At 33.9% G+C, this 14,638-nt stretch overlaps 1 protein-coding gene across 1 annotated transcript; it reads right to left on the bottom strand.

The window, feature by feature from the left end:
- Positions 1 to 1,196: 1,196 nt before the first annotated feature.
- On the bottom strand, positions 1,197 to 14,537 carry LOC138314264 (uncharacterized; the record flags this gene model as incomplete). Its single annotated transcript, XM_069254511.1, is given in 19 exon segments — positions 1,197 to 3,620; positions 4,042 to 4,133; positions 4,454 to 4,493; positions 5,517 to 5,588; positions 5,873 to 5,934; positions 6,405 to 6,486; positions 6,750 to 6,821; positions 7,602 to 7,776; positions 8,064 to 8,104; positions 8,539 to 8,688; positions 9,160 to 9,234; positions 9,602 to 9,678; positions 10,185 to 10,250; positions 10,559 to 10,823; positions 12,284 to 12,427; positions 12,772 to 12,897; positions 13,071 to 13,424; positions 13,679 to 13,805; positions 14,415 to 14,537. Coding segments are annotated over 19 exon segments (2,304 nt in total), but the record flags the coding sequence as incomplete, so codon positions are not given.
- Between the last annotated feature and the right edge of the window lie 101 nt (positions 14,538 to 14,638).

Below are 14,638 nucleotides of genomic sequence, written 5' to 3'. Positions count from 1 at the left end.
ATATTTCATACCAAGAGATGACTTTGAAATTGAGGGGAAAAAACCCCTTATTTATTGATTGTATTTATGCACTGCTTATAAATTAGATCACTTTAGTAATTTTTGTTAACCGTTTGCCACAGAGTAAATTTTGGTAACCCTTTGCCACAGAAATTGCTTTGCAGCAAGTTTGGACTTCCCCATGTCATCTCTATATTGGAAGGGAATTGTGATGTAGATAAAAATCTCAATGCAAGCGATAGTTAATCTGATTAAGATTTTAAATGACTGATAAAGGATCTCTTGACATGTGGATTTGATGGGCTTCTTACTCCCACTTGACCATTACCCGATGAAGAGTCAATATGGACTGGTATACATGTGGCAAAGGGTTAAAAGTCATCTCAAATGGTGTTCGATATTTTGCTGTAATTGCCACTGGAGAATTTATACTGGTAAAAGACCAATCTGGTACATAAGAGGTTCATGGACCTTGTAATGGTAACCTTAGTTCCGAGATGTGCTACAACGTTTTAGCTCCATGCCAATACCAGTGTCTTGAATGTTGAGAACTGTTGTGAGTATAATGTATAAGAAGGGGGGCTTAAATTCATGGAAAATTTTGATACTAGTATAAGGTGGTTTTATTTTTACCTTTCAATCTATAAAGAATACATAATATATATATTTTATTCCATCACACCAGAGTTTAGATTTGTAATTTTGGCCAATAACAAAGTTTGAAAATTTTACACACACACACACACACCCCCCCCCCTCCCTAGGAGTGATTTCTGTTACAATTTAAGTGCGTATGTATGGGAAAATACTGATATTTAAAGTGAATAGTCGGGCAAAGAAAACCAGTCTAAATGCGTTCATTGGCTTTCCAAAGGTTCTCACATATTAATACGACGGTCAAGTTCTGCTTAGTTTCCCAGTTCTGACCATTAAAGTAAAGAAAAATTGAAAGCATTGAAAGCGAGGCTGCTTGGAAATGTAACCACGGACATAGTGAGCCGGGAGGACGTTTTAGAATTCCCAAACTTAAAATCAGTTTCTTCGTACGCAGACAGGTTTTGACGAGAGATTTTATTTTTCCATTTCATAAGAAATTATACTGGATACTTCACACCATTTTTACAGACTTTAGCCATCCTTGCCCGACTGTTCACTTTAAATGATGAAAAAAGAAAAAAAAAACACATACAAAGAACTAGAGACAAAACAATTTTATTAGAGCATAATAAATATTTATTTCAACTACTCAGAAATTCTTCAATATTGGTGTCTTTTATATCATAACAAGAAATCAACATTTGAAATTTTAACTAGCATGAATCAACTGGTTTAGTTGGCTACAAACCAAATTAGGTTAATTATAATAATTAATCTGTTTCATCAATATGTAACACCCAGAGGTTAAAATCTCCCTGTTCAAGTTGCTTGTTTGTCACTGAAGTACTGTGCGATGGATCAAGGCTCAAGTCGGGCTTTTGTAAGCTTAACGAAACTTCCCATACTGAATTTCGAATTATTCCACCTAGGTATTGTAGCACTTCTGGCACACAAAATTTAATGAACCAGAAATTATATTGCAAGAAAGAGTTCTAGATTGAATAGGAAAAAAATTATATCCTATATCTATGGTTACATGACTATAATTACTAGACCCTGTGTTTGTACCAATGCGGTACAAATTGGTATTTTAATATGTGACTAAAGTAAGTTAAACGTATTTTTCAATTAAATGTAGGTATCTTTCATATCCTCTAGTTATTCCATGCATAAATATAGCTGCAATATTGTAGCTCAAAAGAAATTAAAGATGCTCCACCGCCGACAGACCAAAAATGATATTCATCATTTGAACAATAATTGGTGTTTAATCGTGTATATAATAGTCTAATTAACACAAAAAATAATATAAAATAATTTATTTTGACTTTGGTACATGCGCATTCAGTAGTTCATTTCATATAGGATATAGTGGTACGGATATTTTTCGGGATGCAATTAATTATTTTTCATAGTTTTAACTTGAAGTAAAATTAGAAGCTCAAACTTTTCATCGTTGGTAATGGTGTTTAGTAACTTTTGTAACTGAAGAAAAATACTATATAGTCTGCTCCTGTTTTTAATAGTGAAAAAATACCATTTGTCAGCGGTGGGGCATCTTTAAGACAAATAATTGTGTCGTCTTTAGGCTACAATTGGTGCCTATTACAGCTAATGGAACAAAGTAATGATTATGCAAACCATCATCAAAACATGTATGCATTTTATCATGCATGCTTAATATCACTTACCTACATGGAAATAATACTTAGCATATAAATTTGAAGGTCTTTTCAAAGGAAAGTTATACGGCAAGTCAACATATTGATATTAAGAATGGTCGATATGTTTGTTTCTGACAAGTAAATGCATGAATACCCATTAGAATATTGGAAACCTACAGAAAAAGTCAACAGAAAATGGTGCCCGAGTGATTTTCTGAGGCAGTGCTCCACTAGGACACGTATGCACTATTTCGTACCCGGCCGAAAGGTATAGTAGGCCGGGTACGTACATTCGTTCTAGCATTATTTATACACAAACAGATATGTCTTATACTCTCTTAATTCCAAATTTGCATATTACAGAGTTACCTGCACTTGCGGGTAGGTATTGATTGTGATGTCATGTGTTTGTGAGCGTAACATCATACGTTTCGGAGAAAACAACGCGATGCTCACAAAATAATGACATAACAATCGATACCTACACGCAAGGGAGCTAACTCTGTAATATGCAAACACGGAATACAAATGGTTTGGATAATTGGTTAAACTTTCAACAGCCATTGTCGTTTAAGGATGTGCCAGATTAATTTGGGAGGTAGAGGAACGCCTGAGTACCCGGAGAAAACTCACCAGTCAACAGTCAGTGCTTGACAACTGCCCTACGTGGTATCTGAACTCTAGACCAAGATGTGGAGGCTTGTGGTATAATGATATATTGAAACATCCTGAACCACTCTGCCACGACGGCTTTCTTACAAACAAATTAACTACAGAATAAAATTTGTAGAGATTTAATATATACCACTCTAGGAACAATGCTTTAAATGCGGCGAGATCAGTTTCAGGAGATATATCGAAACCAATAGTGTTTTTTGTCAATAAACAGGTTATAACCAGTATATTGCATGGTGACATCATTTCTTTGCTCAACTCTGCACAAATGTTGGAAATGCGAAATCAGACTTGACTGAGTCGTTTGACCATTTGACAGCAATTAACCTTGTTTGAGTGTAAAGAAAATCATTTGCTGCAGTTATTGCACTAAAAGTGAAGAGCGCTATAGACAAACAAAGAACCAAATTAATATCTCCTATTTTGACAAAAGCAGAGGATAGATAATATAAACAACTTTAAACTAAGACATATGCCACATTAATATAACCTCCACTTTAACAATAACTTTCAATAGATTAGTTTAGTCTTCATCTTCGTTTGGGTTGTATGGCAACAGGTTAGAAAGAGTGACTTTCTTCAGCAAAGGACATGAGATATGAAGAGTTTCTTCGATGGATAGCCGAACACGAGTCCCGTCAAGGTTGAGGAGTACCAGACAGGGCATCTGGATACACTGTACACCTAAATAATAGAAAGCGGTAAGTAATTTAAACGAAAGTAAACTGAGCTAAAATGTTTGCATGTGCATCAGGAACATTTTAGGTAATAAAGCCGTGCACAGTAGTCATAAATTTCTAAACAAAACAGATAAAGTAAAAAAGGGTTAATAGTAATGCCCCACTCCCCTAATATTCATCAATGACACCTTGTATGATATTGCATCTTGTACATGTACTTTTAAATTGTCCTTGACCCAGGTGTCTTGTCAGATTTGGTCAACTTATTTGTGATATTCTGTTTTTTTCTTCCACTTGCTGACCTTGGCAGTTGTCATACTGAAACTTTATCTTTACTTGCGTGACCATGATCTTGTCATGCCAATATATACAAATATCTAATAGTGACCTTCATCACACATACAGCTAACATGCATTGAACTTACCTCTCTCTGTTACACCTGTGCGGCTAAGGTTGACTTTGGTTAGGTTGTTACTGGTATTCAGAGTTCCTTCTTTAAGAAATTCACTTGTCACACTGTCAAAAGAACAATTTTACATAATGACTCTAATTCAAGCTGATGACTGTCACTGATATGTGTTTGCCATTATCATTACATGTTTTCATGGCAAGGTCTAAAACTAACAAAATATACTGTATGCCATTTTTAACTTCAGTCGTAATTAATGCGATAATTCAGAAATCAAAAATGGGAGATGACTGCAAGGCTATATACTTTAATATAATACTTGTACATCTAATAGTGGAAACCATAAAATGTTTATTACTTCAATTAATTCCATGCTTTGCTTTGATTTTATTAAGAAGCTAAATTACTGATCATATATGATACTTACCCTGTGGATGAAAGACTAAGCTCCCTTAGGCTTCTGAAACCTGCAAGAATCGTCAATATTATTTTCATCAAAGAAGCAAGAAGTACAATAAACTTTAAAAGTTAATTTATAAATATAAAATCCCTATAATTCCATTATCATCATATAGCATTGATGGCACTCTATATTTTATTTCATCATAAATCCTAAAGTAAATAATTGCTTCCAAACTGTCAATCAATTCTCAGCTAGATTCTTTGAGAAGTTTGTATTAAAAACGGGTTTTTTGCATAAACTAATGAAATATTAAATACTGAAATATAAAATTATTTTTATATGAGATGAATTCTTATGATTCTGACATGAATTAAATTAGCAAAAGGAACTTGCACCTGATCAAGGACGTATATGAGAAGGATAAGTCACACTGAGTTTTGGGCAAAGACAGCACAGGCGCTTTTGTGTTTGTGCACTGACCGTGACGTTGGGCGACGACTGATTTCCTTTGATATCCGCCGCCGCAGCCTTTGATGTAGCATGGGGGTGCGAGGGTTACCGTCTTACTTTCTGAAGCGTGCTGCCATTTCATGAGCGGTCGTATTTTTTTAACGATAGTTTAAGACATTTCTTCTAAATCTTCCGTCTTTAAAGCAAGTTATAAACGTTGTGAAATTTAATTTACTTTACATTGGTGTTTCGTTTGACTCGATAAGACAAGTATTTGTTGAGAAAAACGGTTTTTATTCCCGGTTCATAAGCGTCTCGCGTGGTGTTTAGTAGTGTAAAGAGACAGACACGAATCCTTCTCACTTATAAATCCTTGACCTGATATAGGTAATTCATAGCTTGTTCACATTTCCGTTTAGAATTAAATGTTGTACAAGAAATCAGAAACCATGATAGACTAATCAAATCATAATATGCAAGATCAATGTGACATCATCATAACCTCAGATTTTTGCCTTCTAAGTTATCACATTTTTTTCCATAAACGTATGATGCAAATTAAATCTTAATCACTTTGAATGCTACAATCTACATAAATAAAAAAGTTTGATACTGAATTGTACACAAATCTACATACTTTTTATCACAGCAGCTCCTTGGTCAGTCACAATAGTTTTATCAAGGTATAAAACTTCAAGGTTTCTGAGACCTATCAAGTGGAAAATCAAATTACAATGAAATCCAATCATTAGGTATACATTTTTTTTCTGTGCGGTCTCGACCAAAAATAAAATGTAGTCTGTTTATTGATGACTGATCTGATTATCTTATTTGACTCAGCGACAATATATATATACAGGACAAGGAAATAATTGAATAATTAGAGTCTTCTGAATCAAATTAATCAATGATTCTTAAGAAATGCTTTATTTGTAGTAAAACAAGGATTTAAAGCTTCGTGATGGATATACATGTACAGGTATGGAAACTCACCTTCTAAAAACAACATGCCTTGATCTGTTACTTTAGTATTTGCCAGAAGTAATTTCCGCAGACTGAAATTTGAAAATATAAATTCATAATAGAATGTGCAAATTCAATTTATAAAAACAGCATTACACTATAAGATATTTGTTAATTTTGAGGAAGCATTTGAATTTAACATATTTTTTTCAAAATCGAATGTGGTATGTACCTTGTCTATGTTTCAATTTTCAACAATCTCTTTACTGCCATATACGATGAAAATACAAAATCGCCACTTAGAAAGCCAGCAGGGATCAAACAATAGATATACAATGTTTGTTTGTTTGTGTTTTTTTTTTTAAATCTTATTAACAGCCAGGGTCAGTAAGGATGTACCGAGTTTGATGGTGGAGGAAAAACAGAGTACCCAGAGAAGAACCACTGACCAGAAATCAGTACCTGTCAACAGCCCCACATGGGATTCAAACTCGCGACCCAGAGGTGGAGGGCTTGTAGCAATATGTTAGAATTAACGTCTGAACCAAATGTAGAAATGTACCTTGAAATCTTCCCTACATGGGACATACCATCATCACCAACATTGGTATAATTTGTCAGATCTAATGTCGTTAACTGAAAATCTTAAATGAAAAGAAAACATATATCAGTATGACAAAAAATTATCAATTTCAAAGGAAAAAGTGTTAATTCTGATGTGATAATTACTGTATTGTTTTTTTAATCAGAACCCTTGCTAAAATTTGGAAGTTGAAATTAAATCATAAAGTGATTTGTTTTTAAATGAATAATTTAGCTGCATGCACTCCCCAAGAAAATTTAAGAAATAAAGGTATTTATTTATATGTCTGGCACAAATGAAAAGATTACCCAACGGACCACTTACTGGTTATGTAGGACATTCCCAAATCTGTAGTGGTTATCCGGCTAGGTAAGTTTAGTGCATGTAGTCTTAAATCTGCACAAAAAATGATTTTAATTAGAAAACAAACACATTTTTGTTGATTAGATACATAATTAAGGTATATATTTTGTATTAAGATTGTGTAGCATTTGGTAAAATATGAGGACAACATGACAACATTCTTAGTACATAATTTGAACTGTAAGCAAATGGCTATACATGTAACTTTTAAAATTGTACCCCTCATTTCAGACCATAGCAACCAAATAGCATTGATATTTTTGAAAATCCACCCAAACATTAATAATATTCAGCTAAAATGGAGAAAACCTATATTTTGACCAATCAGCAACCTCAATTTAATATGTTTCCATTGCAAACCTTATGGAAATATGTCATAAGTCAAATTGTAGGCGTCCATATGTTACATAAATTGGCTATGTTTTAACAAAATTGATCCAAACACTTTCAGTAATTGATCATTACACAAAACCTACCGGTATGTAATGTAACTGAATACCATGGCAACCTAATGCATGAAGACAACCAATCTTAAAACTAGTAATTAAATGGCCATCTTACAAAACTTGTGTATAGCGACCTGGTTACCATGGCAATTAACACAAATGTTCAGAAATTAAAGCAATCTTGTACATCTACACATCGTCCCTAAAATTATTGTGAAATCTCATCGAAATTGATACAGTAGTTTAGGAAAAGTAATATATATAGGTAGCCATCAGCTACGATTATAATCTTAAAATGACCATTGATACATGTAGACCTGAAAAGAAAATTTATTGTATCATATGTATACAGTAATGTTTGTGTTACCTTTGATATAACACAGGGCTTGGTCTCCGTGGATATTGTCTGTATGGGAGATCCCCAGACACTGGAGTGTCTCACTCTTACAGACACACAACATGGAGTCTGTTACTATGGAGGTATGGGCTACATCCAACGTCTCTAGCTGTTTGAGATCTTGAACACCTGATAACCCACTTAACTGTAGAAAGAAAACAGTGGTGCACATGTGGTAATTGGGAGACAACCTTCTATAACTCTTTAGATATACCAAATCTGGATAAAACTATGAAGTGTAAGCATATAGAATATCTGGTTTTAATGAGGTAGTCAACTGGATTTGTAAAGGCAAAGTACTATTAATAAAAAAAAATACAGCATTGATATATTCATAACATTGTTTGAAGCGATGAAAGAATATGTCTACACTTTTAGCAATCAAAACTTTAAATAGCTCAAATTTATATATATTGTCAAATGTGTAATTACCTGGGTATGTTCTAAGTACAAACTCTTCAGAGCAGGTAAATCTGAAAATATTACATACACCAAATTTTAAGGAATTGGTAGTTACCACATACAGTATAACACGTTTAGAACAAATTCGTGATTATAACATTAGGGATTTTAAGGAGATGCATGTCATGCTGAACTGGGAAAGTAATCATCATTATAGTGCAATATATTTGTCTTAGATTAAATGTTGATTGGAGTTTTGACAAAATCACCAAACAATTATAAACCTTAACAATTATTGAGATTGGTCGTAAATAAATCATACAGAATCATTCAGAAAACAAATTCAGAGTATGATATAGATAATTCAAGAGTCGACCTTTCGGGAAAATATCCCTCAAAAACAAATCACGATTAATTATTTTATATACAAATTGATTTGCATCAAATCCATCTATTTTGTTATCATAATAATATTTCATATTAAATAGATTTAATTTCAAATCACCTTTCAGGTAGGGCAGGATTTTTTCTGTGACGTGTGTTTTGTTGAGATTAAGGTGTTGAAGACATGACGGACAGGACGTAAGATATCCAATAATGCCGGAGTCTGTGACACCTGTCTCCTCCAGTGACAACGCTGTCATACATTTAAATTCTGTAACATCATCACACGACAAAATAACCAAAAGTTTGCTACAAAATCATAACAAAGTTTTAAATCATAAATTAGAAGCACCAAATATTTAGAAAATTTTACTTGCAGAAAACAAAAAAGAAACTGAGACAACCAAACCTTTTGGTAAAGGTCAGCAAAACATATTAGTTTAATTAGCTGTGCATTGTATTATGTTTATATGTACATGTATTCCTATACATGTACATATGTGTATATATATTTCTTACTGTCATAACAAAAAGCTGACTTGTGGTTCAAAAGGCCCTGATTTCTAGAACCAAAATTATATTAGGTAAAAAGTGGACTTCTGTCCTTTTATTTCAGTCACTGATTTTTGTTTTGAGAAATTTGGGCCTGAGCAATAATTTGGAGTTGATAGTTTCAAATAACAAACGTTAGGTACAGGATGTATCTTATGTATTTATACTATATAGCCCTTAATTTACTCACCAGAAACAGATGCAAAGCATTTATTGGATATCTGCCTACAACTGCTCAAGTCGAGCTGTTTCAATTTTTTCAAGACTGTTGGTGGGAAAAAAGACGTTAAATTATAATAATATCATTCATTGTCAATATCACATTTAACATGAAAACTTTTTGTGGCAATTTTATTTGAAAACAAAGTTGAATTATATAAATGAAGTCAAGCATGCTGTTAAGTTATATATTTTTACTTGAAATTAAAAGCTAGTGCAACATTTCCAATATTTAAAAGAGCTTTGAAGCAGACACAAATTTCAGTTTAACATCTTGTAGTAAAAGCTATCATGGTCCTTCAACTTTGAATGATGGAAGAAATTGGATCACAAGTTCTTGAGGAAAAATACCAAATATGCCAGTGACGTAGTGATATATATACCAGCAGACTCCTGAACTACTGAGTACTTACCTACGAGGCATTTCAGACCCGCGTCAGTGATCAGTGTACATGATCTCAGGCTGAGGTGTGCTAGGTGGGTATGAAATCTAAAGGTAAATTTTTAAAACATAAATTTAACAAATAACACTTGACAAAATGTAAAAAAAAAATTCAAATATTTAAAAAAAAAAAAAAAAAAAAAGTTGAGATAATTGCGATACCCTAAAATCACGATAAGCCTGAATCGAAAATAGGTTGGTCTTGAAAGTACGCCCTGATTTCTTTCAGTCCATTTGTATTGAAAATAAGCCACACTTGAAGGTAAGCCTTGGTACTTTGATTAATAACATTCATACTCCATTTGAAATCTGGATGGGAATGGAAGAGAAGTGAAGTGAAGGGACAAACAAGAGTAATACTATACCAGTTCCACACATTTCAAGACAGGGTTAGGTCATAAAAATTGATAACATGCATAATAACACTATACTGATTACTGCAAACAAGAAACAACAACTCGGTTAAAAATGTTTGATAAAAGTCTATTATAATATAGTTGTTGAGAAAAATGGCCAAAATGTTGGAATAATTTCAAATTAATTACTATAATTACCTGACAGATGTAAGCAGTTCGTTTGAGGTGTATGGGTAACAATCTAGGATTAACTTTCGGAGATAACTGAAATGTAAATAATACACAAAATGGGTAACTTTTAGTAGCTTTTAATATTTTTTTAATTTCAAAGACGTTTTATTGTTACCATTTAATGAAAATCTTCAAAGGTTTTTTTCCCCAAAAAACGTTTTCTTATGAATCTTTATTGGAGTTAAAGGTTGCTGATAATATCTTCTTCTCAGACCACTTTCTATATGCTTTAGGAAAACGTAAGGTTAAGGGACTTGAAAATGGTAACATGTTCATTACAGGGACAGCAACAATGATGAATGAAATTGAAAACAGCCATACTATAGGAAACTAGCTTTTACCATGGAATGAAAGCGTTGAGTATCTTTGATGTTAGGAGTTTGTTTTTGATGAGGTACTCTAATAGTCGCTGAGCCAGACTCTCTGATAGACCCCCTAGGGAGTGGAGTTGACTGCGAGGATCCTTCAGACGTCGGGAAACTTGACACAAGCAATGAGAGAAAAGTGACTGGGCTGAGAATAAAGCAGGAGATGCAAACTCCCCAGGGTTTGCTGGCGGCTGAGGTACTGCTACTGGTTGGGCATACCGTTCTCTGGCTTTCTGAGCTGTAAATTAATTATAACACAAAATATAGTGTATTAAACATGAATTTATAGATCTTTTAAGATATAATTTAGATTTCGGGATTCATGAATTAATTAAGTAATTCATCAATAAGACCTTAAAATTTTGTGAGATCTGGATTAATCAATTGATATCTTCATGCTATTACTATCATCATTCAGCAAAATAAGAGTTAATTTATGTCATTGGTTAAGGAATAGATGTTTATTTTGTTGAGGTTATGAGGGTATAATGATAATGGAGCAGGTGTAAATTATGTAACCCCGGCGAAGCAAGTAAATGAGTATTATTTTTTTTCCCGCGGCAGTTGCATATTTTTTATTAAAATACCCATATTTTTTTCTCTCCTGTCATCGTCAACGAATTCAATTGTACAGCTGATTGGAATCGAGTCATTCATATGTCCCCGCCAAAAGTGGGGTGATGACCTCACCTTGCTACGCCATCGACTATTCACGTAACAATAGATTCGCTGCGCGTGTTGTGCTAACATTATACACTGATAATGATAATACTAGAAAGCATGGTTATTGAGTCCATGTCAGTGCAAAATGTAAATATATCAGTTTAAAATCAACTTCTTTTGACTAAAAAAAAATTAAACACAAAGGAGAAGGTACGTTAAGACTCGAATATGGCCTCAAAATTAATTCTCCAGTAAAGAACAACATATTTTGCCATATAACAGCTAATTACATTTGCTAACACATTACATCTCCAAAATATCCCGCATGTGCCAATTATGTTCACTATGACGTCTTCAACATGCAGTTTCCCGCCATTTTTCACAAAAGTCCTTGAAAAATCATACTTTTTGAGTGGTTTTCTCTAAAAATGAATGTGGCCGCCTTCGTGGAGCAGAAAGAGATTTTTACACGTTGTGTATCATGTATTTACGCATATCCATGCAAAATGTAAAGTTGCTCCAAGGTGGCGGCCAAATACTTTTCAAGCCTTTTCTAACCTTAAGATGATGAATTTCTAGCAAAATTTGGCGAGAAGAGGAAAATCATCAATTTGATGACGTCATAGGTGGGACACATCGTGTACATGGTTATAAAAAATTATGTTTTGATGAATGGCAAGTATGAGAGTATTTATTATTGATATGAAATTGATGGGGATAAGACTTAATTTTTTTCGGCCTGAAAAATTAAAGCCAAATACTGGTCCTATCATATCTACTCCTTTATCATTTATCGGCATATATTTTGATAACAAACATCATATGTAATGATTATTTACAAACCTCTGATAATTTTGAAATGTAACCGATTCTTCAGACTGCCACTTTTATTTGCTGACCATACCTAATACAGTTCACTGGCAAACTATCTGTTACATAAACTGTCAAACAGACTGAAACTGTGATATCATGTTTCAATTTTGATCAATGATATACTGTACAGTTACTGTATTTTAAATCAGACGTTATCCTTACATGCCATTTCACGTGCCGATTTGTTCTGGTTTCCTTCATTATAGTTTGGGTGTCCCTCAGGAACCAGACGCTGCCCCACTCCTTGGAAAGCTTCTTCAGCATGCATGTTGCCACCACCTCCAAATCCCATCCCAAGATCATGACCTTTAATAAAAAATACACAAATAAATATACACACCATATTTAAGCTGAAGACATCCATCGTTTTCCTGTGGGTATCACCCCTCCCCACCTGCTCAAGATGTCATATAAAAGGTAACATGTAAGGAAAGACTAAAGGGAATGTGTGTGAATGCCAATTTTGATTTATGGGGAAATATCTTCATTTACTTACAAATTATTTTCTCTCTTATCATCTGTACTTTTATTGACAGAAATTGTTTCAAAATTAATTAATTTTAAAAGCAAGTACCCTTTACAAACCTATGATGCAATCAAAAATTTATGAGCAATGACAGCTAGAAGAATAATTGATAAATATAACATACCCATGTGCAGACCTCCCCCACCAGCTCCTCCTCCACCAAAGAAACCATGACCAAACTGGCCATGTCCCTGTACGACATCAGGTCCCTCATCATTATCAGCATCTTCATCCCCCTCAGCATCATCATCTAAAATTAGCAGGAAAAGACATCATATTTTAAAATTAGTAGAATTGTAAATAAAACAAAGGAGGCGGTCTCAAAACAGATATTGCCTTTAATTAATCCTCCCTATTCTAGTCTTCTATAAAAATGTACAGTTTCAAACTAGTATTGCCTAAATGATATAATTCTGCTTGTACCTATAATTGGCACATATGGCTGGCCATCATCCTGTCCTAGAACATGACCTTGACCCCAATGCTGAGATGGCCCTGCCCCTGGTACTATATCCGGCATGCCCATATTCATTGGGTTGATTCCCAAACCAGGTGGCATCGGTGGCATTCCAGCTGGTTGTGGCCCTCCAAAGCCACCTCCACCTCCTCCACCATCCAAACCAAACGTTGGTGGTAGTGGTGGGGGTGGGCCCTGACTTCCATGTGATCGAAATCCAGTGGAATCTCCTTTAGCTCCCGGTGTCCCATATGTTAGATTGCTGAATTTATTTGATCCAGTAGCATCGTCAGAGTTCTCAGTGTCCCTTTCTGAAGACTCTGGAAAATATTTATAATAGAACATATCATGTCTAATGCTAAAATTTCACTAGATTTGCAATTTAATACATGATTGCAGGTTTCTGGTCAAATGATTGAAAGGACAAATGTAATGTTTTATCAGCCTGTTGAATGTTCTTTTCAATAAAATCAAAACATTTTAATGTTATTTTCCTACCAAAAAAAATCTACTTATCTAGTTTCCATATTAACCAATTACCAAAAGCTCAATTGAAAATATCTAATTAACTGACCTGCTTCTTTATTTGTTGTGTCTTTCTTCTCTGTTTTTCTCAACACTAATGAGCCAGAAGGAGTCAATCCCAAATCCTGTAGGGAAGTGTCCATGTCTGTTTCTCCGAATTCTCGGTGGGGAAAGGGCTGAAAATTATGATTTTGAAATTAATATCTTGTAACCTCATATATCTTTCAGAAAATCACAAAGCTCATAACAAGCTATTTTGACAAGTGGTCAAGGTGTCAGACATCCTTCCATTAGATTACCTCCATCTCAGTAATGAGTTTGTAACTAACTAAAATGTGCTAACTAGATAACCTTAGGCTGATGATTTTTCTTTAGGAAACCTAGCACTCTGACATTTTAATATTGATATGCATTCTTTTAGGTTATGAAAAATTTCAAGCTACCTAAAGAATCCATTCATCTCTGTTGCAGTTGAAACATAGGTAATTTTGTTTATAATGAAGGCTTATTAAAATATTGATGGTTGAATTGTCGAACATTTTACCACATTATGATTAACACTCCATATATGGGCTGCTAGTCTAAAATAGTTGCCAAACACTGGCTTAAAATAGTGGGTTTTTTTAATTTCCCAATAGTCTTAGATGGTAATAATTCATAGACTATATTTTAGAAATATATATGGACAAAAAAAAAATAGATGGCATAGTGGGTCAAATCTTATTGACGTATCAATGTGTTGTGTCAAAAATCAACAAGTACATGTAAATGTGATCTTGAGCTACCTGGATTAAGCACATTCCACTAAGGGATTTCTTCTGGTGTGTTTGTACAAAGGACCAAACTTCCTTCAGCACAGCCGAGGTAGGAAAAGATTGACGCACAGACCCACCATCTGTCATTCTTATCTGGAAAAAAAGTTGCACATATACATAAATAACATAGAATGGGTACATGACCATCAAAAGTACATATTTCCAACAAAAAGGTTTTAAATTTTCTTTCTTTC

Source organism: Argopecten irradians, chromosome 2 (assembly GCF_041381155.1).
Source record: "Argopecten irradians isolate NY chromosome 2, Ai_NY, whole genome shotgun sequence".
Taxonomy (NCBI): Eukaryota; Metazoa; Mollusca; class Bivalvia; order Pectinida; family Pectinidae; genus Argopecten; species Argopecten irradians.
This window is presented reverse-complemented; position numbering and strand designations above follow the sequence as displayed.